Source organism: Opisthocomus hoazin, chromosome 12 (assembly GCF_030867145.1).
Source record: "Opisthocomus hoazin isolate bOpiHoa1 chromosome 12, bOpiHoa1.hap1, whole genome shotgun sequence".
In the NCBI taxonomy this organism is placed as follows: domain Eukaryota; kingdom Metazoa; phylum Chordata; class Aves; order Opisthocomiformes; family Opisthocomidae; genus Opisthocomus; species Opisthocomus hoazin.
Window position 1 is genome coordinate 13,882,829 of NC_134425.1, and position 24,237 is coordinate 13,907,065.

Here is a 24,237-nt window from a genome sequence, read left to right on the forward strand (position 1 = left end):
AACGGGGAACACACATTATGTCTTTCCCATTCTGCATCTAAATGTCACCATGGTGCTACTTCATGCTGGGACACAAGGTAGATTCAGAGGCTCTTGCAGGGAGGAGAGGGAAGGTGGGGCCCCGCTGGCTGCCATCGTATTTGGTTACTGGTTACCCAAAAAGCAGGAGGGGGTGGTTTGGGTAAGTGCCCAGCTTAGGTATATTTCATTCAGAGCAAAGCAGTCACCTCCTTGGTCTACAATCCCATTGCCCACCCAGAAAAAGATTCTCATGAAGACACAGCTAGGAGTACTCATATAAATAGCACTGAAACTTAATATACAACAGAGCCTAGCGCAGCGCCCCTTAATTACAACCAGGCCCATGAACGCAAGGTGTCTAGAATGAAAACAAAGGGTTAAAATACCTGTCTGGATTTTTTCTTGAAAATCAGTCATTGAGAATCATCTGTCAGTAAGACAAAATTAATTACTACATGTAAAATTGAAAAAAACAACAAATTTAAATATTACATAATATTACAAAAATGTTCATAAAATCCTATTGTTAATGATACATGTTCACCTTTCTAATACTCATACTAGCCAGGATTATTATACCCAATTTGCCATAATCAAAAAGGAGAGGAAAAAAAGGACTTTTTTTCTTTTTTAAATTATTTTCATCTGACCTCAGAAACTTTGGAAAAAGCCTTCCACAAATTACAGTAACTTGCAAAATTCAGTCATGTTTTTGAATACCCTTAGAGGGCTAGTGCTGAAGAAATTGCTGGAGTTTATATGTACGACATTTATGCTTAACAAAGCTAGTAAACAGAAGCCTTAACCACTTCGTTCGCTCAAATCAGGGCAATTATTGCACTTTTCTCTTGCATGTATTTTACTAATTTATGCGTAGTTAGTTTTACTTATACATGAAATATGTTTTTAAGTTTAACAGGCGAGTATAGTTCTGTAGTGGAGCTTTAAGGCCTGTTTTGGAGAAGGTTGTATGTGTTTACATCAAAAGGGCTTTCAAAATTTGGCAGTTAATATATGCACAAGTTCCCTAGAGCAGAGGGGCAAACCTCCTACACACCCCGGGTCAGCGAGGTGCTTCCCCAGGGCAGCACCCAGCACACCTGGATGCCACCGGAACCAAAGGCAAGAATCCAGAGAGCCACCTCCCACCTCCAAAAAGAGATTAAAAAAAACCCCAAACATATATATATATATATATATCTCCTAGCCAGTATACCATGTGGAGTGCTGCCTCCAGCTGGGATAATTCCTAGGTTAATAACAGTATTTTTAAGAAAAAAAGTGCATCTTGCTGCAATAGAGGCATGGCATTTGCATCATCTCCTCCAGCGCCGCCCAGCTTAGCCATTTTCCACACACAACCCTCCATGAGAGCAGCGGTATGGTACGAGGGGTAAGACACGAGCCTGGCAAGGCTTGCACTCGCGTGGTCCGACAAACACCAATCGCCTCTGTCCTGTTTGGTTTCCCTTTTGAACGCAGGACAGTTTACAGCCAGCTCCCGTTCTCCTCCCACACCATCAGCACGTGGTGCTGCGCCTGACCTGCCTGAGCTCTCCTGCTCCAAGTGAGGATATGGGCTGGCACAGCCAACAGCAGCGATGGCGAGATGGCAACGCTTAGTGCTGACCACCTCACAGCAGCTCTTGAAACCCATCCTCACAATATTTAGCCCCAAATCCAAGAGCTAATGATATTTTAAGGAGTAAGTTCAGCAGAAGCTGGCTACCTTCATCCCTGTGAGATGCTGCTGGGTGCCTCATGCGAGAGACTGAGCAGTCTTTTTATTGTGGTTTCAATACAAAGAGGGGGTCCTTGGTATTGTGCAGTAAAAGTTCCTCAGATATCAGCCTCAGGAATAACTCCATCCAAACCCCGGGTACAAAGAGCTTTTACTGGTAGACAAACAGGTATAAAAAGAAAGAAAAAAAGAATTAAGAACTACTGAAACTAGCAAAAAGCTTTTGTAACCATCGAAGATTACAAAAACACTAAATACTGCCCCTCCACCCAGACAATTTCCTCTGGCTGACTCTCAGACTGGCAGTGGTTACTGCCCTGGTCAAAAAACAGGTATCATCAAAGCATGGAGCCTTACAGGTAGAAGAGCAAGGCATGGACAGATCATCTGCTGTGACAAACATATACAGCCTGAAGGTCTTCCCTGAGGATGCAACACCTTGATGTTGCCTTCCATTAAAAAAAAAAAAAAAAAAAAAAAAAAAAGGATAAAGGGTAAATCTTGTAAAACAACTGCTAAGGCTGTGGAGTCAAAAGAAGTCCTATGTTACCAGGGTAGAAAGGTGGGGATGCTCACACAGCAAGGCAGTTTTGAGGAGGAGGAGGCTGCTCCCCCCAGCTGGATCAGCACCAAAGATGCAGCAAGGCTCAGTCTGTGGGTGCTGCCCTGAAAGCCAGGAAGCAAATCACGAGTTCCTTCTTGGACCCAGTTTCCTCAACCAAGAAAGCATCGACTGCAAATTGCTATTAAGAATTGGAAGGCAAAAGTGTCTTTTGTTAAAGACATTAAGAGAGGGGGGGAAATAATAAAGCAGCAGAAAATGGGAATTGGTTGCCAAACTGGAAAAATCAATTATTCTACTGAACAACAGTAGCGACAAATATAGCTGCCTCTACTCCCTCCTCCTCCATTGAACAAATTGTTAAAAGAACCAACAATCTGTTGAATGACAACCCCCGGTATGGTGTCATCATTTAAAAAGTGAACACAGAAAAGGTCTTGTTAAAAAGGAGACACAAAGCTCCAGACACGATTTTGGATTTGCCCTCAGTGAATCCCTGCATTCATTTCGTTGAGTTTAAAGTATCTGTTCTGAGCCGCGTGTTTGATCGTATCAATGCAAATAAATGCTTGAAAAGCACCCAAAACAGCCCAGATCATGACGATAGTGTTTGGATTCGTTCCATCTAAGAGCAAATTCCCACAGTCACTTAGCCCCCTACCTAAGATGATCTTCGTTTGGCTTTTTTTTTTAAGCATATACCAACATTGCCTTTGGTCCAATTATTGCACTTTTAAATGCAAAATGAGGTTTCAAAACCATCTGATAAATGCTTCTCTTCAAGCAGGATGAATAAAAACCTGGTGGTGACACACCAGGTTGGCAGCATTGTGGAGCAGGGTTCTGCGGGTTTCTTTGGAAGAACTGCTCTTGCATTAGTGGCAGACAAAGGAAAATGGTGGGAATTTTTCTTCTGTGCCTTGTTGGTGAATTAGGGTAGTATTGAATGATATGGGAGTGGTCTGTCAGGGGAGGCTGCAGGAGGGTGCTGAGGCTTTGCTCCTGCAGGAGGGGTGCTGGGAGTGGGGTACCCAAAGGGCAGTGCCGTGGCTGGGCACCCACCTACCGCTGAGATGCCCATGCCTTCTCCTGTCTCTAAAGAGATTTTACAGTGGTGATCCAGCAGAGGTAAGGAATGTGACATTAACAGACAATGAACATTTCCAAGATAATGCAGAGAAGTGATGCACCATGCCAGGAGAAGACCACGGCCAACACACCATTACTATGGTTGCTGTTTTGGCCATCTCAGGCCACCAGGTTATGATATTTTTTAACATTTCCAGCCTGTGGCAGGTGGATTCACGCATCTCTGCTAATAAAACGGGATCTCACGGCAAGCTTCAAAGCTGTCTTTACACTTGTTCTCTCAGGCACTTACTACAAGGAATGTACCCATGCCAATATGCTTTGGTTGCCAAACTGATAAAATGAATAATGCTGGACACCATTTTTGCTTTCGTTTCCTTGTCAGATGAATGCATGAAAAAAAACCATGCTAAAAAAACCTAAGAATCTTAGTAGCTGTTGAGCATTCAGCAGATGGTACCATCTAGACCCGTCTAATTCGAGGCCAAGCAGTCTAAATCCCAGTTGTAGAAAAGAAATAAAATTTAATAGTGATGAATAGTGGGTAAAAGCAATGACTTGAGAAAACCAAGGGGATCACCCTTTCCTTTTGCTTGGAGAATAAAGGGCAGTTACTATACTTAGTGGCAGGAGATTTGATGTACCAACAAAAAACTGAACTTTATTCTGATCTGATCTGTAAAAGTGCCATTTCAGAAGTCACGACTGATTTATGGAAGGGTAAAGGGATCCAAGTCAGGCTTAATTTTACTTTTGCTCTACAAGAAATATCTTTAAAACACTAAACCTTGAAAATAAAACCACTTTTCAAAATATTTACACTAAGAAAATATGTCATGGCTGACCCACCCACAGAAACTGCTATGTTCTGTTAATAATTTTAAAGCTATTTTTTAATTCTTTCTAATGAGGAGAGTTACTTTTCAGAGAGGAAAGCACAACAAAACTGAAAAAAAGAGAATGGTTCCCGAATACAAAGTGCAATGAAAGGCTGTATATGCTTTTCATGTAAGCATACATTATTCCTTCCATATTGTTTAAACTTGCTCATCACTGAACTACTCTACATGTAGCGAAATTACAAATGGCTCAATGCTAACAAAAAATAGCAAATTAAGACAGAATCAGGTCAGACTTCTGTTTGAATTATCTAACTGAGTCTCTAACCTGGTGCAGTATTTGGCCACAGTCAAAAATACATTAAATACACACAAGCATATATATACATATGCCTAGGTATGTCTGCAAGTGTGTGACCAAATGCATAAAATAATAAAAAAGACAGAAAGGGCAGGAGCTGAAATCTGTGTGCCACAGTATCTTGCCAAGGGATGAGGAGGGAAACAGGACACATTCAGACCAAGACTCCTTAATTGTGGATACAATCAGAGCCACAAAACAACATCAAGATGCAAGATGAAGCATTTGCATCTTCGGATACCCGATTTGATCCTGCCATCAGGGAGACAGACACCAGCTCAAATACTCAGAGACTGTGTGAAATTATAGACAGAAATCTATAGATTCACAGTAAAAAAAGCTAAAGGCAGTGATCAGCTGAAAAGGTTTATTGCTAGGAGAAGGTAGTAATACTGCACATTAATGAAAGCCCAGACCTATCACCTGCTGTAATAATTATCATGCTAATATGGAGGGTTGCCTCAATCGGTGTTTTTTGGCATTCTCATTACTACTAGAAACTGCAAATTCAAACACTGCATGTGCAACATAAATGAAAATATCCTCACCTTTAACTGTGTGCAGAAGAAATAAATGATGTTTGGCAGGGTTTTTTTTTTTTTTTGCATTTTTACTTTTAAGTTTCCTTTGCCTAGGTGAACCTCAGGCTATAGACATGCACACAGGCATTGTAGCTACACAGATACCAGCATACAAATCTCTTCTGTACAGGAAACACATCAACACTAATCCATTTTCAACACAAAATGTAAAACTTCACATGTTCTGTTCAAGCTCATTACTGACTAGTATCTTAAGCTTGTCAAGTGTTTTAAAGGAGCTTTCCAAGAGAAGTTTGTAGTTAAGCATATGGTAAGCTCGTCCAGTCCATATGACTGGTTGAGCATCGACCACTACTGTTGATACAGTTTTCCCTCAATATTATGACAGTATTTGTCAATGAAAATTAAATTGCTGTCAAACTTTTCCCACTAAACTTACGGCACAACACTCGGAGAGAGCCAGCTTCATGACTCAAGCCAATAAGGCCTCTTCTAAATAACTCCTCTATTTTACCCATTTGTAGAAAAGTCCCTGTGGATTTATTTCTGACTTTTGCAATAACCAATAAAGGCTTTCCAGTGCTTTCTGTGAAAGAATTCTGTGAAGCCATATTTAATGCCTTTACTGTTTTTTCCTATATTCTGTGAAAATCACACATGCAAACAGCTACAGCATTGTCTGGGCAATCTGTAAGTGCAGGTGCAGTTACAGACAGCAGAATGGGCGATGACGCTGTGCCGAACATGAGGAATCACACACGGTTGTAACACGTCCTGTTCACATACACAAATATCTGCTCAAGTTCATATTTTGAGCATCAGGGAGGAATCAATTAATAAAAAAGCCTAAATAACCCTACACAAAAATGGGTCCAAAAAACCCAATTATAGCTTTACTATCTTTAAAATTATTCAAAGGAGTAAGGTGGTGAAACATTGAATATTTTAAACAACTATGCTGCAGGTTTCTTCTCTACCTTTGAATTTTTTTTTCCAAATGCTGAGAAGCTATCCCTACAAACAAAATACTTCAGAACTTCACTGAGCAATTACACCAAAGGCAGCTGTTTCTTAATCAACCTTAAACTTTTTTTTTTTTAAAAAAGCATTATAGCTATTTATGGCTTTTTTTTTTTAATATTGCACTAAAAAAAAAGGTGTAATGGAAGATGCCAACAGTGAATAAGCAGTCTGGGAAGAAAAAAAAAGAAAACATGTATAATTAGGTATACGAAGAACATCATGTCATTAATTGCAGTAAGTAATGAAAGACAGCTGCCAATTTTATTTGGTGTTTTACCAGCTCCCTTCCACACATGAATCTAGTCTCAGCTACCAATGTAGGAAAATACTTGTACCATAGGTCTGATTTCTAGGATCATTCTGGAACTGCATTTCTTCGCCACCATTCTCAGTGCCTTTCCTAAGCACACTTCCCGTGACACCATGCAGCCAGCACCTCGGGACCATCACATCAATGCTACATCATATTTACTAAAAACTGCAACACCGAACTTGAGAAACTTTAGTTGGTGTGCAGCAAAGGCAGCAAGCTTGAGCTTCAGCCAGGCAGACCCCACTGAGGACACGGCAGGGCATGTCCCAAGCCTGTCATGAGTGATTTTCAGAGGCCAGAAAAAACCAGGCCGTCAACTTGCCCTGGGTGGTGTGGGAGGCACACCAGGTCTGCTGCAGCAGGTTCCCAGTTTTGCTTGGGCACTCTGGGCCACAAGACGCGTCATAGGTGGTAGGGGCCTTCCAAGCTCAGCACCCAACAGGCGGCTCCAAAACCACAGCTCACCTCACCCTGGGACTTTTATCTGCGAGTCCTACTGTGTTATCAAACCAGTCCTGCTCAAACAGATGGGCACTCCTTCCATCCAAATGCAGCAGCTAGTAAATACCTTGCAGCTCCACGTCCTTCGACAATGAAGAGCTTCAGTTTGATGTTTCTGCTATAACAGATTGAATACATATGAAGATTATGCTGTGGTGAAAAATCAGAAGTCAAGATGTTTTTCTTTTTTCTTATCTAGGGCTGCAGAAAGACAAAGGAGAAGCAGCGGAGCTTTTCTCCTTTTGCGACCCCTTTGTAAGGGACAGGGGATAGTGCTCAAGGTCATTGGTTTTGGTGTTTCTGACAAAATTATTTGTCTGCTCTTAAATTCAATGGGCTATTTCAGCTGCAGCCACCTCCAAAAGCCTAAATTTGGCAGCTTGTAATACTTAGTCAGTCTGTTGGGAAGGCAGCAATGTCCCTAAAATACAGATATGGAATTAAAATATGGAGCAGAACAATGACTCTATTTGTCTCTTATATGGAGACACATACACAGAGATTATTCAGATGGAAAAAGGGATATAAGAAGAATCTCAGAAATGACAAGCACACATTAAGCATCATCATGTTTTAGACAGAGATATTTCTTTGAGAAATTATTTGCAACTCAAAGCCATACCTTCGCAGTACACACATGGCTTGGGTACGATGAGCAATTGGAGCAGATTAGCTGGAGACTCTAGCAGAGAAAAATGGAAGAAGGCTGATACATATCTGTGTTCAAAGGTGATAATGTCACCCTGGCCCATCACAATTTCAGTGGGTTGATGGTGGAATTTAAGACTCTCTCATATTGAGCACACAAAGAGGTACATCTTGGCAGCATAACAAAAGCCAATGTGGGTGGCAAGGTAGCTGCAAATTTAAGCATGAATGCTCTGGATGTGGGGGCTTGCACCTGATTACCAGATGCTTCAAGCAGATGGCCAGGGAGAGGAGAGAACAAGGCTCATGGCTGCTTTGATAGGGTTACAAAAAGCACCAAAACCAGAGAACAGAAAAAAAGAAAGCTTCCCTGACTGCGCAAGGTATCAGATCAACAGGGCCACTGAGACACGGCACGCTCCGTACCGGATTTGAGAGGAGTCCCAGAATCAGGCTGGTGGTTAAATATCAGCAGCAAAACTGACAGAAACTGCGTTCAGGAAAGAGGGAAAAAAAAAAAAAAAAGAAACAAATTAAAAAAAAAGAGAGATTACCACTATGCAGAATAGAGAGTTGCTATATAAGCACAGGATATTCTTGGGCATTTTGTCTTTGAAGGAGTTCCTCCCATAGGAGGCTTTGCACTGATGTATTGTTTAGTACTTGCGGGAGTCAATATAGGATTTTTCTTCGGGGCTGCGAATGAGCTTTTCTACAAGCAGTTAGAAGCACCAGGGATTGTTAAAACAAAAAAAAAATATAAAGGAAAAATAAAGAAGCTAATTTTTTTCACTTTTCTGGAAGATAGTGGCAAGGATTTGGGAAATAGCACTTCAACTTCACATGGCACAGGGTAAAAAAATTGAGAATTTGATTCTATTTCACCCTGATAAGTAACCAAACAAAACTTCGTTGAGCAGTCTTCCTCAATGACCTGAGCAATATTTGTGTAATGGGACATTTGATCCTGTCTCAGGACCGTTTGACCTGGCACTGTCAACATGTGGGTCTGGTTGGTACAGTGCACGGGGCACCACCAAAGACAGCCACGAGCCTTCCTGCCCCGATGTCCCTAACAGCGATATGAAAGCGTGATGGCACTGGTGTAAACCACAGGTAACCGGTGACCTGGAATCATTACAAATCTGTGTTCATCACATTTCTCAGGAGGACGAGGCTTCGACCGGGTGTCTTGGCTAGCCTCCACTGATCACCCTACCCTGCCAGCTCCACTGCTCCGTGCCCTTTCAGTTTAGTATCCTCCATAACCATAAGGAGTTTTATCCTCCATAACCACTTCTTGGTATTTCGGAGGAGTGCACAGGATGGAGATGGCTGCTCTCCAGCAGCCAAACAGGTTCTTCCATTCCCGAGCGGTACAGAAACCTACGGCAAAGACAGAAACATCTCACCAAGCACCCAAACACAGCATCCAGCTGACATAACCCCCATGGACCCTGCAAGGTGGTGGATCCAGGTCCACGTTCAGAAACATGACATCAATTCATGCTGCCAGCCTCCACAAAATGTGCATCTATGCTAGCATAACAAATGTTTGATTGTTTAACGCAGTTTAAAAATACTTCATGTGCAATGGAAAGACGGAGCTGTTGTTAGGAGGGATGTAGGGTGGTGGCATGTTGCCTTTGTGACTGCCAAGCCCAAAAGACCCATCTTGCACCTTTCTGGTGGTGGCAAACCACAGCCAAGAGGTTTGGTGTATCTGGGGAGGGATGCACAGACCCACTCCAGGTAGGCTACTGGCAAGGACCCCAGCCCCTCAACCAGAAAAATGCACAGAGAGAGGGTTCACCAAATTCCTTACCCCATCCCAGCCACAGGAATGCTTTACTTGATACCTGACAGGCCAACAGGCACTTTTCTAGAGGGCTAAGGGGCTCAGTCCCCAGTCCACCTCCCCACCCCACCGCGGGCACTTGGGAGGAGTGAGACAGGGCGGCACGGGGAGGAGAGAGGAGGATCTCTCTTACTGCGGCCTCTCCTCTTCAGCACACTAATCATTGCAGAACATCCGCTCAGCGTCACTTTTTCCTTCTGCACAAATAATTAAGAAACACCTGTGTTCTTTTCATTCAATAATGCACATTTCAGAGAAAGCTGCTCTTTTAAGCTTAGATTATTTTCTGTTATCGCGATTCAGCTGACAAAATAACAATGACTTACTTTGCCAAGGACTGAGAAAGGGGGGAGGGAGAGGCTATCAACCATACTGTTAAAAAAAAACAATCAAAACAAACAACAAATAAATATTATTGAAAATAAAAAAAGAAGAAACATTAACATTTATCTCCTTCAAAATGGCCGGTGCCCCCATGCAACTTTGAAATCTGAATAAACTCCTGGAGGTGACTCTTTGCCAACGTTCAGTCCTATGCCAGCTTTCTCACAAACGAACAGCTTGTATCTCCATGAAAACCAATGGATGGAACAAATTGTATTAAATTATGTAAAATGATACTAAAGAGCACAATCTACCAGTAAAAAAAAAAAATATTTAAAAATTGGAAAATCTTGTTTTTATAAATTTGAAAAAATTGTAATAGATAATTAGGAGGGGAAAATGTTAAATTTTTATTGCATTTAAAGGGATGTCTCATGGCTTTAAGCAGGAAATGAGATTTATTCTCTCATAGGTCAGACACACATAATTCTTTGGTGCCGTTGACACCTGTGAGTTATTTAGCCTTCCTCATACTTTAACATGTAGAGAAATCCCATCTCTATGAAGCTGAGCGTAGCCCTGTGACAGTCTCAAATTGCCCCTCCCCATCACACTGTAGGAGCTGTCAGTGCACATTATGTATCCAAATTTCCTTCTACTTCTCAGAGACCCTTTTCAGAGGGGGAAGGGGATGCAAATAACTGTAATTAACACCAAATTTGCTATATCCTCAGAAAATGATGAAGGATATTTTCAGCACCTTTTGGGGACTTTTTGTAATTTAAATATACTGCCATGTCCATGCAAAGAACATTCCAGTAACTTTGCCTGAAATGGGTTTTAAATTGATGATTTCTAAGCATGAGTCAGTTAATCACGAACAAAAAGATCTGACTATTTCTGTATCCAGGGTGGCGGAGAGTGTGAGGTTGTGAGAGCTTTTGGCTGGTTTGAGACTTTAAATGACACTATGTTGGCATACAATAGGAAGCCGTAATTCAGGGCTTTGTTCTGATAGCGCACAGCCCTGCAGCCGCCGAGCCCCACGGCTCCCCAGCCTCCTGCAATACCGTGCCTGTGGGGTCAAGGTACATTTTAGAAGACAAGCCCGTCCCCTGCGACTGCAGCGGGACCCAGCTGTGGGTTGGTGGCTCCCGCTGCTGTGGGCAGGGTCAGAGCACCCCTGGGAGGTGGTCAGTGCCCCGGTGCGCGGGCAGGGCTCCCTCACCCGCCCCGCTTCACCGAAGGTGCCGAAAAAGAAAAAAAGGTGAAGCCGGATATATTGTCTTCAATCAAAGAGACAGAGCGCCATTAATCCAGTTTTTAAAAAAAGAGATTTGTCTGCACATGCATTATTTTTTCTTCTCTCCTTTTTTTAAATTTTTCTTTCTTTCCCCCTTTCCATTGCAAGACCCTGAAATGCAGACTCTTGATTCTCAGCCACAACAGATAGTTAATTTATTCTGCAACTGCATTAACTCAGTGTACATCTAAACCTTCCTAACCTATCTCTGGAAGGATATTTTTATGCTACATGAGTGAAGATTAGCTTCAACTCTCAGTTCTACCACATAGCTCTCCACTGGACATCTTTGCAATCCTAAAAAATAAATAAATAAATAAATAAAAAATAACTTCTGCAGCCAGTAAAGCACATACAAGAGCCACTCAGCAGGACAAATGAGCATTGTAACTTCCATAGTCACATACGCCACAGGGAGCCCCAACTAATTTCCACTCTCAATAGAGCTTATACAGACCTGGAAGCTTAAAATTGTTCCTGTCTTTCCATTGAATAACACTGGGCTGCTGTAAAAAAGGCACTCCTTTCCTGAAGGGCAAGAGGAATTTGAAGGCCTCGGCATCGCAGAGGGAGAAGTTGCTCTGCCCCTTCCCTGCGTGGCTGCACGGTGGCCGGTGAAACCAAATATACCCAACAAAACACAGGAGCTTTCACGTCTCATCACCGCCTTGAACCCCACCTCTGCTGCTGGAAAAAAAGAGCCCACCCGAGGCTGCTAAAGCGTGGGAGCTGGGGCCAGGACTGCCTCCTGGAAAACGACAGTGAGGTTGCTATTTCTGCAAACAGGTAGTGCTTAAAAGCTGGCCTCAAAGGGTTAACACTTTGACTTCACAAAGAAAATTTCCCCATCTCTGTGATCCAGTCGCCACCGACAGCCTACCCTCGTGACTCACAACAGCTGGAGTTGCTAAACTGGCAGTGTCGCAGTGTGGCATCAGGAAATTTAAGATAAAAAACATATACAATACAAAAATAATCCTAATAAATTCAGGAAAATGTAGACGTGTAAAGCTCCATGCGGTAAAAAAGCATCCTGCCAGAGAAACTATTTTTAAAAAGGCTATTAGGAGGTGTGAAAGCAAAGCTGTCTATTATGTTTCTAAAGAAAGGCACCAAATGCTTATTTTTCATCCCAGTGAATTCTGAGTGACCGTTTCTGACAGACAGTTAGCACAAGGTCACTGCCAGTCAGCGGGCTACCGGCCAGCAGAGCCTCGCGGGTGCGGGCAGTGGAACTCCGTACATCAGAGGGACCAAACACTCCGGGAAGAAACGGAACTTGCCGAAACAACGCTCCTTTCAATCAGCCGAATGAAACCTGATCTCAGCTGCTGTTTTCTGGGTTTCTCTTTCATACCTTTTCTTAAGCAGGAGTATTTGGTATATCTTTTTTCATCATTAAAATCCAGCAGCTATTCTACTTACATATTTGTCACGTGGTAAATGGAAGGAATAATAAAATAATAGAAAAAAAGATAGGGAAAATACTTCCTTGCTCTCTGTGCGACTCCCAGTGCAGACAATGCAAACCCCACAACACATACTTGCAGGGAAACCAGAGCACACTTAGGGCTGGAAGTGCAAATTCATCCCATCTAAATGATTCAACTAGTAACAGTTATAAACAAGGAGCTTTTTATCCCACTGATTTTGGGATGGGTTAGTGCTTTTCTCCACACAGTCTTCAAAGAGTTTATGCTAACCAAAATATCCCTCCAGAAACACAGCCTTGCAGTGACCAAACAAACAAGAGGATTACTCCAAGGGGGAGAAGGCAGCACCCGGGGCGGTGAGAGCCAGCTTCGCAGGGCTGTGCTGGGGTCCTGTAAAACAGGTGAGCACCAGGGTCGCCTGTTTCATCCATGTACAAGTTGTCATTTCATTTTATGTCCAACCTGCAGCAAAATTAGTGCATTCAGAAACTCCTTCCTTCTGCCTTCTTTCCCTTAATTTCAGCCAAAAGTGCTGTCAGATTTTTATTTTTTTTAAATATGACTATCTAAACATTTACGTTTGCAGATTTTTTTTTTTTTAAATACAGCTCTAGAAGGAGCTTCAAGAAAGCAGTTTTCAAAGGGCATGGAGGACTCTGAGGTCACATTTCATCTTCATTAGTTGCCCTTTACCACCTCCTGGTAAGCGACCAACCCTCCTATTTCCTCATGCTTTCTCCTCCCTGAAGGTACGGGCACACCTAGACCGTTACCGGCTCCCGGAAACACAGCTCCCAAAGCACCAGGAGGATTTCCCTGGTCCATGTCAAAAGCCGCACACTGACTTCAGGAGCCTTTGAACCAGGCCCACAATCTGTAGCAGTGACATCCTTAATTTGCTTTCACATCAGCTTCTTTTTTTTTTTTTTTCTTAATATTAAAAGCATATTTCATCATTACGATCCACATTTTCATTCAGACACATCTTTTTCATTATTTTTTATCAGCTAATCTAAAATGATATACCAAGTGCTACCTAAAAAGCCAGTTTAATATTATTTCTTAGAAGGAAAAGATTCGACTGATTTCACTCAGAATTTGCTTCCATGAAGCCATCGGAGTTACACTGGCATAAAAGTGATATAAATAAGATCAGGATCAGCTTACAGGTGTTAGGCAACAGAGTAAAAGAATACATCCAAATAAATTCTTAGATGCATAGCACACTACACATGCGTTGGAAGTACTATTTAAGCACGCAGCAGTTGAATGAATAAAAGAATGCCTTTTTTAAAAAACACAATGATTTAAATGTCATTGCAAAACACCGTGGGAGCAATTGCTTTCTACCCCAAACGTCACCTGAAAAATCCAGAGTATATGGGCTAATAAGGACCTTTGCTGAAGTCAGTGCTTCTAAAAATATAAGGATTTTCATAAAAATACTTATACAGGTGATACACAATTTTTCCATCAGACTTTCATGCAAGAAATTGCGCTTGCATATTACACATGATTCAAAAAGAATAATTAAAGTCCTACATGGACACATATCTGCCTCAGGGCAGACCTTTTATGTTGTTTTGCATTCCATGTGTCACTCAAAAGAATTGCAACTGGGAAATGATGTTGAACTAAAATAAGACAAGAACACATTGACTAAAATTATACCCTGTCCAATTTGCTGACACCCCTTTAGACATCTCGCCATGATTGCTCTGGTGCAACCACTGTTCTACGTATGGGTGACATTTAAACTAAACATAGTCGTACGCTGAAATCAAATAAAGGGATTTGAAGACTTCCCCCCTCCTTCCTTTTTGATACTGAAAAGTACCTGGGATTTGAACGCAGAAGAAAAAGGACATACTTTGAGATGTGATCTGCTTTTGTTATCCTGTCTAGAAAAAACATTGTTGGTTTTGTACAATTAATATATTTGGGTGAGAAAAATCAGATTAGAAGCCTGAATCCTTAGCCCTTGTGTGCCCAAAACTCACAGAGAAGTTAACGGGGGATTTCAGCTTGCGAGGATAACAGGGCTGAGTCTTTATTCTGCAAAACCAGATTTTCAGAAGCCCCAACCTGCAAACATATTAAAGTCACATGCTCTTTGTCCTAGCGCATGGTTCAGCTGGCTGTGGATTCGGAGGCTTCGATATCAGCCCACCTTCTGCTGGTCGTGTTATCCCACCCCAGCCCTTGTCATCCCTGCAGGCGTTCAGAAGTGAGGAGCACAGGATGAAAACCCAGGGATTTTTATGATATGTTAGATCCTTTTTTAAATCACTTAGAGCTAAATTTAACACATCCTCTGCATGGTACCCATCCCACCTTTCCTTCCCACCTCTAGCCTTCTCTTTGGCTGTTTTGTTTTCTTTTTCATTTCACTCACTTCCTTAATTAAGTTGATAATGTAATTATGTCACAGCTGTAGCATCCTCCTCTTGCAGAGGTGGCTGGATTTCTGTAACTTCAGCCTGTTTGATGATTGATTGATATGTACAGAGATAATTGTAACTTTTCAGAAATGTTGTAAGTTGTAAAAGGAAGGTACTGGCACAAAGTGGACTCATGTTTGGCAGCGAGAGGGTATTGCTTACTTCCCATGGAAAGCCAGGGCTGTGGAGAGGAAGGGGAGTGGCAGGGAATGCGGCGTTTTTAGTGTAGAGTTCTTGAGTGCTAGGAGAGGGAGACCACTTCAGCTGGGGGAGGGAAGGAGACACCTTCTCCATCTCTCAATAATCGTCAAAGCAGATGCAAGAAAGCAGCCAGGTCAGTAAAATCTCAGCCTCTATATCACACCTCCTCCCCCCAGAAATACACAGAAGGAGCCACACTGGGCTACTGTACATTCTCGAATGGAAAAACCCGATACTCTAAACAAAGGGTTCAATCTAATTTGACAGATAACTTGAAATCAATATATTTACCTTCCTATTTTTCTAAAGAGTAGAATTTCCTGTGAGGCACTTGATCTATGACTCTTGGCAATGAAAGAATAATATCCCTGACCTTTTATTACATATGGAAATATTTAAGTGTTTTACATCAACACATCATGGCATATTAATAGGAGACAATCTAGGAGAATAGTTAACCGAGAAGATAAAAAAGCTTCATCAACTACTCAGATTTCCAGAAGAGGATCAGAAGTAGTACTTGCCCCTATGAACAAACAAAATGTATCTACTGGGAAATGTAAATAGAGTCAGTGTGAAGCATGAGACCCACCATGTTTTAGAGCAAATCTGCAGGCATATGCATATTCCAGAAATAAAATGTATTAGCAGGAAGTCAAGGTTGCACATTGAAGCAAGCAAAGAGCTAAAACTCGGCCCTTCTTCCTTTGACGTTGACCTGCTTGCTCCTTCTCGCTTCATACACTACCGCTCTGCTCTTCTTTACACTCCCTATCTTTCCGCGTGCACTTAGGAGACGTGTACATGGAAAACAAAGTTCTCTATGCCGTGCCTACATGTGCAGCACAGCCTGCCTTCCCTTCCGAGTGCTGCGGGGATCGTTGCTAAAAATACCACTCTCGAAACATTACCACGCACACATCAAACTTTGATCTTCCAAGCTCCATATATCAATCAGAATGAAACCTGTTTTACTGTCACACGCAGAAGCACTCCTCCTCAATAGCTGCCTATCAGCCCCTGGGCAGTTTAACAGGGAAACCGTGCCAGATCCCAGGGCTTTCGCAAGCACCGAGCTCTTTTCCCACATCACTGCCTCGACAGGCAGAATAGATGGGATCTATACCTTCAGCCCAAGAGCAGGAAGCTTTTTCTACACCAGCTTCAAGGCTACAAGTTCACAGATGGTTGTGTATGTCTCGGTGAAGGCAGAGGAGTGGGATACCTTTTTCTGTCATTTCTGATATTCCGTACTGATATTCCGTACAGATTTTATCACATGCAGCACTGGCATAAAGTTTTGCGAAGCTGTTTACAGACAGCATGCAAGGAGTGAGAGGTTTCTGGTACTCGGCACCCAGCAGGGCCAACCACTGAAGTACAGCAGGTTTTACTGAATCAGATTGGACACCTCTCAGCTGGTTCCAGGCCTCCACGGGATCAAAAGACATCTCCCTTAGACGTACCCTCAGCAAGCCTTTCATCCGGCTCGGCCTTCCCCACCAGGAGAAAACCACTAGGTCTGCACAGCTGCAAGCCAGGTATGACCATAACTTTTACCAAGCTCTTTGACCATTTTCTGTCTCACATGTGGTCAAGTCATGAACAGGCTCGGACATATGCGTGCTGTTAACACAGCTGTATCTCTCTGAAAAATGCATTTTAGAAGCACTTGCTCCTAAGCTTTGCTATGCAGAAAAGAGATGCTCAGATACTTCCTAAGAATCGTGTACAGATTTTCTATGGCTTTAGGGAAACAAACCATGGGAACGGGATCACATGGTGCCTGTAGCGCTATCCTGATTTTCTGGTGTTTGGGAAGACGACTTCTAGCAGGCATCTGTAACCTGCTTGAGCTGCAGAACTGTAAGTGGGCACTTCAAAGCTTTTTCACACAGTCATCTTTGTCCATGTATCTGTTCACGGACCAAGAATCAGAGACAGGTGCCGTGCATCAACTGTGTTGTATAGAGTGGATACTATTTCTGATATTGAAATCACTCCATCAAAGTCAGGTGAATAAACAATCTCCGAAATACACCTTGAGAACTTTTAAGCTCTGTTGGGATAGTCCTGTTGGGCAAACATCACAGGTCCAGACAGCGTGGACAATTCACTACCATCTCCACGTCACCACAGCTTTAACGTTGTATTTCTCATCTGTTATTTAGATCCATCTCTTCTTTAAAAAAGCAGAAATACAGAGGTGAAGGGAAAACACCAAAAAAATACATGCCCAAGTTGAGATAACCTACAGTGGTCAGGGATAACAGCAAACTGTGAAAAACGTCAGGCAGTTTTCACATCACAGCATTGGTTATCAGACAGAGGAGCTATCTCCTGGAAAAAAGATGACAAACTCAATCTTGTTTGCATTTCAAGGAGTCCTGTGTGGGCTGAGGTGGAGTCAGTGGTGCAGCCCTTTGGGGAGGAGGGGAAGCTGCGCCCTCCGCCATGCAGCAAAATCAAAAAGTGAGCGATTCAGTCTTCATGGGAGGACTCCATTACCAACTGCCAAGAGAGTCTTCTTGCTATTACGAAATGGAAATTATTTGTAAAGCGAGGTTAAAGGTCACACGCAGGCATTCACTGGGAATTATTGACATAGGTATGACATAGATGATAGCCAATCAAAAAGCAATTTCATAAACATTGTTATTAAATAGTAGGGTAATTGCTTTAAGTACTGGAGGAATGTCAGGGTCATATGAGAGTTTTGTTGGTGTCACAGTTTTTTATTTGACACTTAGTGGATCAATGACACTTAGTATATTTATTCTGAAATGTGAGCTGTGTCACCAGCCGAGAAGCTAATCCACGTACTGCATACTACCCCATGCTTATATAGAAATAATTTCTGATTTTTATTTCATTCACTAAGTATCCAGCAATGCAAGCGTCAAAGCTCTCCACACATAAAAGTATGGAAGTAATTAGGGATTATGTGGTAAGTGTACAAACATAGTTTATATTACTGTGTGTTAGAAAGGACCCCTTTTATAGCTGCCTTTGTCAATTTGACAGAGCAAAGGGTTTTAATGTACTGTAATAAGAAATGTAAGAGGGGGCAAAGGACAGCGTGGCTGTGATGCCTGTTTGTAAACTGCCTGGCCCTGAGGTCCTCCCTCTCTCCTACTCATCCACACTCCATGCTTATTCTATGGTCATATACATTTTAACCGAGTTAATAGCAGTCTGGTGGGGGGAGAGGCTGGGGGAAGTCCCTTAAATGCACATTGTCATCTGCCTCTGGAGCTTATAGCAGGGCTTCCACCAGGGCAGATGCTTGCAGAAGACACCACAGACAACTGGAAGCAAAATTTGCATGATAAAGTATTTTACAGAAATATTTTGCTGCTTTATTTTTCCCCCCCTAGGCTGCAAAGGCACCCAGAATCAGGAGACTGATTAAAAATAAATAAAGGCAAAAACTGCCCGTGAGGTGACGTCCAGGTAAGCCCCTTAGCCGATGCTTTACGAGCCTGAAATCTGTAATGGGGGTTCCTATATGTTAAGTGGCTTTGCAGTGGATTTGCTCGGCACCTGTTCTCCATCAGGACACAGAGAACCCTGAGAGGGTGCGTAGCCATGCTCGGAATGCCTCGCCCCAACCAAGCCACCTACCCCGCTCCCTCCCTTTAATGAAAAACAGGTCAAATACACATGTTTCTGCAGCCTTCTCGTGACCTCCGCAGGGGTAAGTGGAGGGGTGCGATACGGATTGTTATTTACTATTTAGAAGGCTGACAGCATCCTTCGCTTCACACGTAGTGCAACAGATGACAATGGTGCTTCATTGCAAAGAGTTTGGAATTTAAATCATAACATGAAATACATACCACCTGGTAATGTCCCTGTCACACTTTGTGAACTTTAGGTCAATTAAGAAAAGAAATCAGCTGACTGATAAAATGCTATTTTTGATATAACTGAAAGGAAAACTGTATCAACACCGATTTAGTGCAATTTCAAAACAAACCCCAGAGGGAAGAAAGGTGGAAAAATAAAGGACCACAGCATATGCTTTAGAAATGGGTGGGTATACATAAAACGAAAACTGTCCATTTTGAAAGACGTGGGATAACTGCAATGTGCTGCAAGCACAACAGGCATCTCTCATCCTACGGTGGGTGAGGCACCAGCCCTCTGCCAGCCGTCTCCACTCTCGCCTCGGACTTGCACTACGCCACGGAGAAAACCATTCCAAAAGCAGGTAGTAGGTAGCACTAGATGGAGCTTGATGGAAAATCCAGCACTGGAATTATACAATCTTTTACCAAAAGGACCAGGTATGCCGAGGGCATGCAGGCACAAAGCTGCGGTTGCCGCCTGCAGCTGCCTCCCTCCCTCCTGCGGCATGGGAGCTCTGCTGCGGCTGGACGGGGAGTTTCAAAGGGCTCTTCCATTTGCTCTGGCCTTTTACCTATTACGTCAGGTTCATCCCCAAGATCTACGGTACACAGTCTAAAGCCTGGAATAAAAATAAGCCCTCACTGAAAATGCAAAAATCACATTTCACTGTGATTTATGCAGTAGATAATATGTTCTGGCTGCAGATTGACTGAATTGGCGGTCCCACATTAAATCTCTAATCTGAAGCATGCAGAGGCCCCTCGGCAGAAGTCTGCACTGTGGCAGAAGTGCTTCGCTTCCCTAGCAATAATCCAGAAGGCAACTACTTCCAGAAACAACGTTAAACAAATCAGCATTTCCCAATGTTCTGGAACCGTAATAATTAAACGGGGTGGTAGCTTCTTGGCACTTTGGGAAATCAAGCAACTGAGTTGGGTAGCTCTGCAAGGGGGTTAACAGTTTTGGTCTGGGTGTTCCGAGAGTTCCGATACCCTAGAAGTTATCACTGAGATTTTTGTACAGGGATAATAAATTCAAGCTCCGATAGGGAGCTCATATTTAAAAATAAAGTCACTGATCTCTATTTGGCATGCAGCAGAGATGTAGCAAGCATGATGAGAACAGAAGAAAAGATCAGTCACCAGAAAAAATGGAGTACAGGAAACAGGTGATAGTTTTAGTATAATGAATTCCCCATCTTAATTTTTAAGTTTATTACTTACAGACAGACATAGGTCTAGATGGTATGATTTAGATACTCTATTTAATTCAGCATTAAGAGTTTGGGCATATTCAGCTCCTGTCACAACTTTGAGAGCTTCAGCCCCAACCCATGCTGGATCAGGGGAGTCCAGCACATCATCTCCACCGCGTGCACCCCTGAACCCAAGCTCTGCTGGCTACCTCCCATCCACACCACCCTGCTCTCCACCTCCCTCACCTCTCTTTGCAAGATCTAAATGCTCACACTGTGCTGGGTACATAAAACATCTACAGGCTGCTCCCACTGCCTGGCAATGGAAACTCCACATAGTCACTGAAATGGGAGAGAACAAAGACCACAGATTTTACTCATGCACATACTTGTGAGTGCACATGTAAATAACCAGATCAAGAGAAAGGGTTTCCATTCCATAACACGTAGCTACAGGGGATACCACAACCTCTTACCGTAGCTAGAGGCTGCACTGCAAAGAAGGAGAAGGCTTGGTCTGCACTCCTGCAGGAATCTCTGGAGTTTCAAAGCTCAGGGTCTGTTAGTCCATCCCTAGCATTTTCTGCTGCTGACTGGCCTTTAACTCTAGGTGGCCCACCACCCTACTGCAGCATGGTTTACCTGGTTCTCCAGCCAGACCCCAAAAGCCACTAAAACATATTCCCCACAATGACAATTCTCCAAATGTATTTTTTCTGGCTTGTGTGCCACTGAGTCCCATGTATTATAGCATACAACCAAACAGCATCTCCCTGGTTTAATAGATAACCACTGTGGCCCAAGAACAGACCCTTCCTCACAGACTGCATTTCTCTGTGGTCAGGCACACCCCTCCTCTTCCCAGAGCCCCGTCCATCAGGTCAGGTCTCCTCCAGCAGGCTTCCTCCACACACCTCAACCAGAGGACATAGTCCCAAAGGCTTCTGCCAGCGTCTCTCATAGGCTAACGTGGGAACCCACTTAATCTAGATCCGAAACAAAATGTATCAGACCCAGTTAAGGAAAATTATGGAATATCAGCCCGCAGTCACATCATCGCCCAGGGTGATGGGAGGTACATTCATGCAGGGCAAGACAAACCCATGCCTTTGTCAAGCGGCAGCACTGTGCTTCCCATCCATCTAATTACATGTACTCCCAGATCATCAGTACCGTTACATAACGACTTAACTACCACTGTAATATAAATACTGAACGATAAGAGCACTACCCAAGGAACCAGTGGAAAACCTAGAGACTTGTTAAAGGTGACCACTGAAGAAGTAAAAAAAAAAAAAGCGTACATTTTGCATATAAAAAGAGTACTCTAATTTATTTGAAAGCCGTTCTTATCTACTGCACAGTAAAAATGTGAGCCTCATAAAGACAAAATTCTCCACTTTGTTTCAACATATTCAGCATGTAGAAAAGCATATTCAGAAGGTTTCTATATTTGATGATCTTTTTCCATTCAAAGTTTCTAATTAGTACTATGCCCTATTCTGTGAGTTTTATTTTCAGCACTAGAGCCTGCACACAACACCCAGAATGCCTCTCCTCCTTCAGCCAGATAAAAATATGTACGTCCACATTCATTCTGTAGCAACAGATCCTTTTTTAACTGCTTGGTGAGGACTTGGAGCTGGGTTGACCGAACACCAGAAACTCAGAGTATTGTCCCCGTTACATCTCTGTTCATCCATTCCCATTTTAATCAGAAATACTATTAGGTAGTGACTGCCATTGAATGAAGACATGGTGTAACAGGTCTGTCAGTACACCACATAGATATTTTCAGGTTCAGAAGTGGGGAGTGTTTGTAATGCTAGTACCTCAATGTGAGTCCTGCGTCAAGTGCTGCCCGTAAGCCCAGCTGCCTGCCCTCCAGGGGCAATGGGGCTCCGTCCAGCACTCGTCGTGCAGGAGCCACATACAGTTTGCATACTGCTCATCTCCTGTCTTTATCCTAGGATAGTGTGCTCCAACTCTGATACGCAATTGTCGGCGTTTGGTTAGGACACCGCAGCGCATGGTGTTTGCACGCTTCCTTTGCTCCCTGCCAGAATATTGCCTCCGGTGTTCTGCCAGGCAGAGGATGAGGGACGACGCTGAGTCATTCCGCTCTGAAAACTTTCCTTCCCACACTCACACTCTGCAGAGAATCCCTAGAAAATTAGAACTACCCCAAAGGGAGAAGCAACCAACCCCCAAAACCATATGAACCTGGAGAGACCAACACTCTTTCCTCCCAGCCTTTCTTTTCCTTGCTGAAGTTTAACCTCCAAGACAGCAGCAACTCTCCCGCTCTCGGCAGCGGTGGACAGCCGTGTAGGATCGCGGACAGCCACGGCTGCTGTGTGCACAGTCTCCTTCCAAATACACCCAAAGAACAGCTCCGGATCTGCCCACAGTCCTCAACAACTATTCGCAATACGGATCAAAGAGACGACCAGGCAAACAGCACAGCTTGTTGGGATTTCTGTATCCCACGCAGCCAGCTAAGACAGGCTCCAGTCACTTTGACCCATACCCCATCACCCAGCTTTGTGATCGTAACTATTTAGGATTTAAGACTTTTTTCTGACTCTTAAATATCTGTCAACAGGCTTACACCTGCATTCAGCACTAACAAAGGAAGAGCTGAAAGCACATAAAAAAAATCTTAGGGGTGGGAGAAGCTAGAGGGAGGTGCAATAAAATGAAGTCAAATGAAAATAAAACAAAAGAGAAACACGGTACATAGCAGGAAAATCAAAAGACAAAATAAAAGATTAAGGAGTGCAGGTAAAGATAAAATTCAAAAAATACTTTAAATGTTGATTCTCTGAAACACCCTACTGTTTTTGTTTCATGCAGTATTTTGATGCTAGCATCTAATTATTCTTTGCAGTGTTTTATCTCCCCCATTATAGTATCACCAGATTTTTTTTATTGGCACTTTCCTTATTAATGATTACAACACCTACGTTTACGGAGCTAAATGAGTTCTCTCTTTTCCTGAGCTGAAGAGAGGGGGGTCAGCAGAGAAATGAGAATTATTCTGTTGTATGCAGATGTGTTATACTCAAAATTATTTTTGGCCATTGAAGTAGCTCCCACAGCTCGCTGAGGCAAAACAAAGATTCCTCCTCATTCCTAGCTGTGACCCAGGAAAGATGGGGAGAGCTCCTTCTGCTCTCCAGTCAATCACAGGAGGAATTTAACAAATCTTTCAGCTTCAGTCTAAAAGTATTAACAGTTTCCTTTCAAATACCTGTCCTTAATTAAACTCAGTTTTCAGAATCCTACAATGCAAAAACAGGTCCACTAACAAAATGTATTTACTTTTCTCTCTCCCCACCGTGGGTTGGATCCTGATGCCTGTTGTAGCAAAGCGCATTACAAACGCTCCCTGGATGCACCCCTGGGCTGGTCCCCACACATGGCTGTACTCACATGGCATCCACAGAGCCTACGCATGCCCATCCTCAGCAGCCCCGCGTGAGACAGCGTGCCTGGAGAGCAACCGGGTGCTGCCACACGCTGATGAGCTCCGTCTGGTGACGTTCCCAGCAGGATGGCGATGCCAGCTGGGGGAAATTAAGCTGTGCTGGAGCTGGGGACAGGGCAGCTGCTCCCCCTCCGATGCCACCGTTCGGCTCACGCAGGGAGAGCTGCCCTCCCCAGGGAGCACCCCAGGATACAGCCCAGCCAGAGCTACACCTTCACCTTGGCCATGCTGCCCAAGGGCAGGTGTAGGGCTGCTGAGGGCAATTGTGTAATGAGGGAAACCTGGGCTGGCAATAAAGCAAGGAAAGCCCAAACAGGGGATGGGAAAGGAAGCGATATTTATTGTTTACGCATCAGGCAGAAAAAGCAATCCAAGGTGCAAATAACTGCAAATAAACTTTTGTCAAGAGCCAGACATTTTCTCACCTATGCAAAGCTGGCAACATGCCTCAAGCTTACTACTTTCTTTTTCTTTCCTTCATATTCCAAAATATGTCTGCC

The 24,237-nt window shown here is 43.2% G+C and overlaps 1 protein-coding gene across 8 annotated transcripts in view; it reads right to left on the bottom strand.

Moving 5' to 3' along the window:
• ZNF536 (zinc finger protein 536) overlaps positions 1-24,237 on the bottom strand; it is a 356,142-nt gene that overhangs the window by 63,187 nt on the left and 268,718 nt on the right. Inside the window, exon 9 of one of the 8 annotated variants that reach the window (XM_075433824.1) lies at positions 408-448. The exons of the other annotated variants lie outside the window; for them this stretch is intronic. Within the exon in view, the coding sequence (XP_075289939.1) occupies positions 435-448 (14 nt within the window). The 3' untranslated portion in view covers positions 408-434. The remainder of the gene's footprint in view (positions 1-407; positions 449-24,237) is intronic. 8 annotated transcript variants of the gene reach the window in all.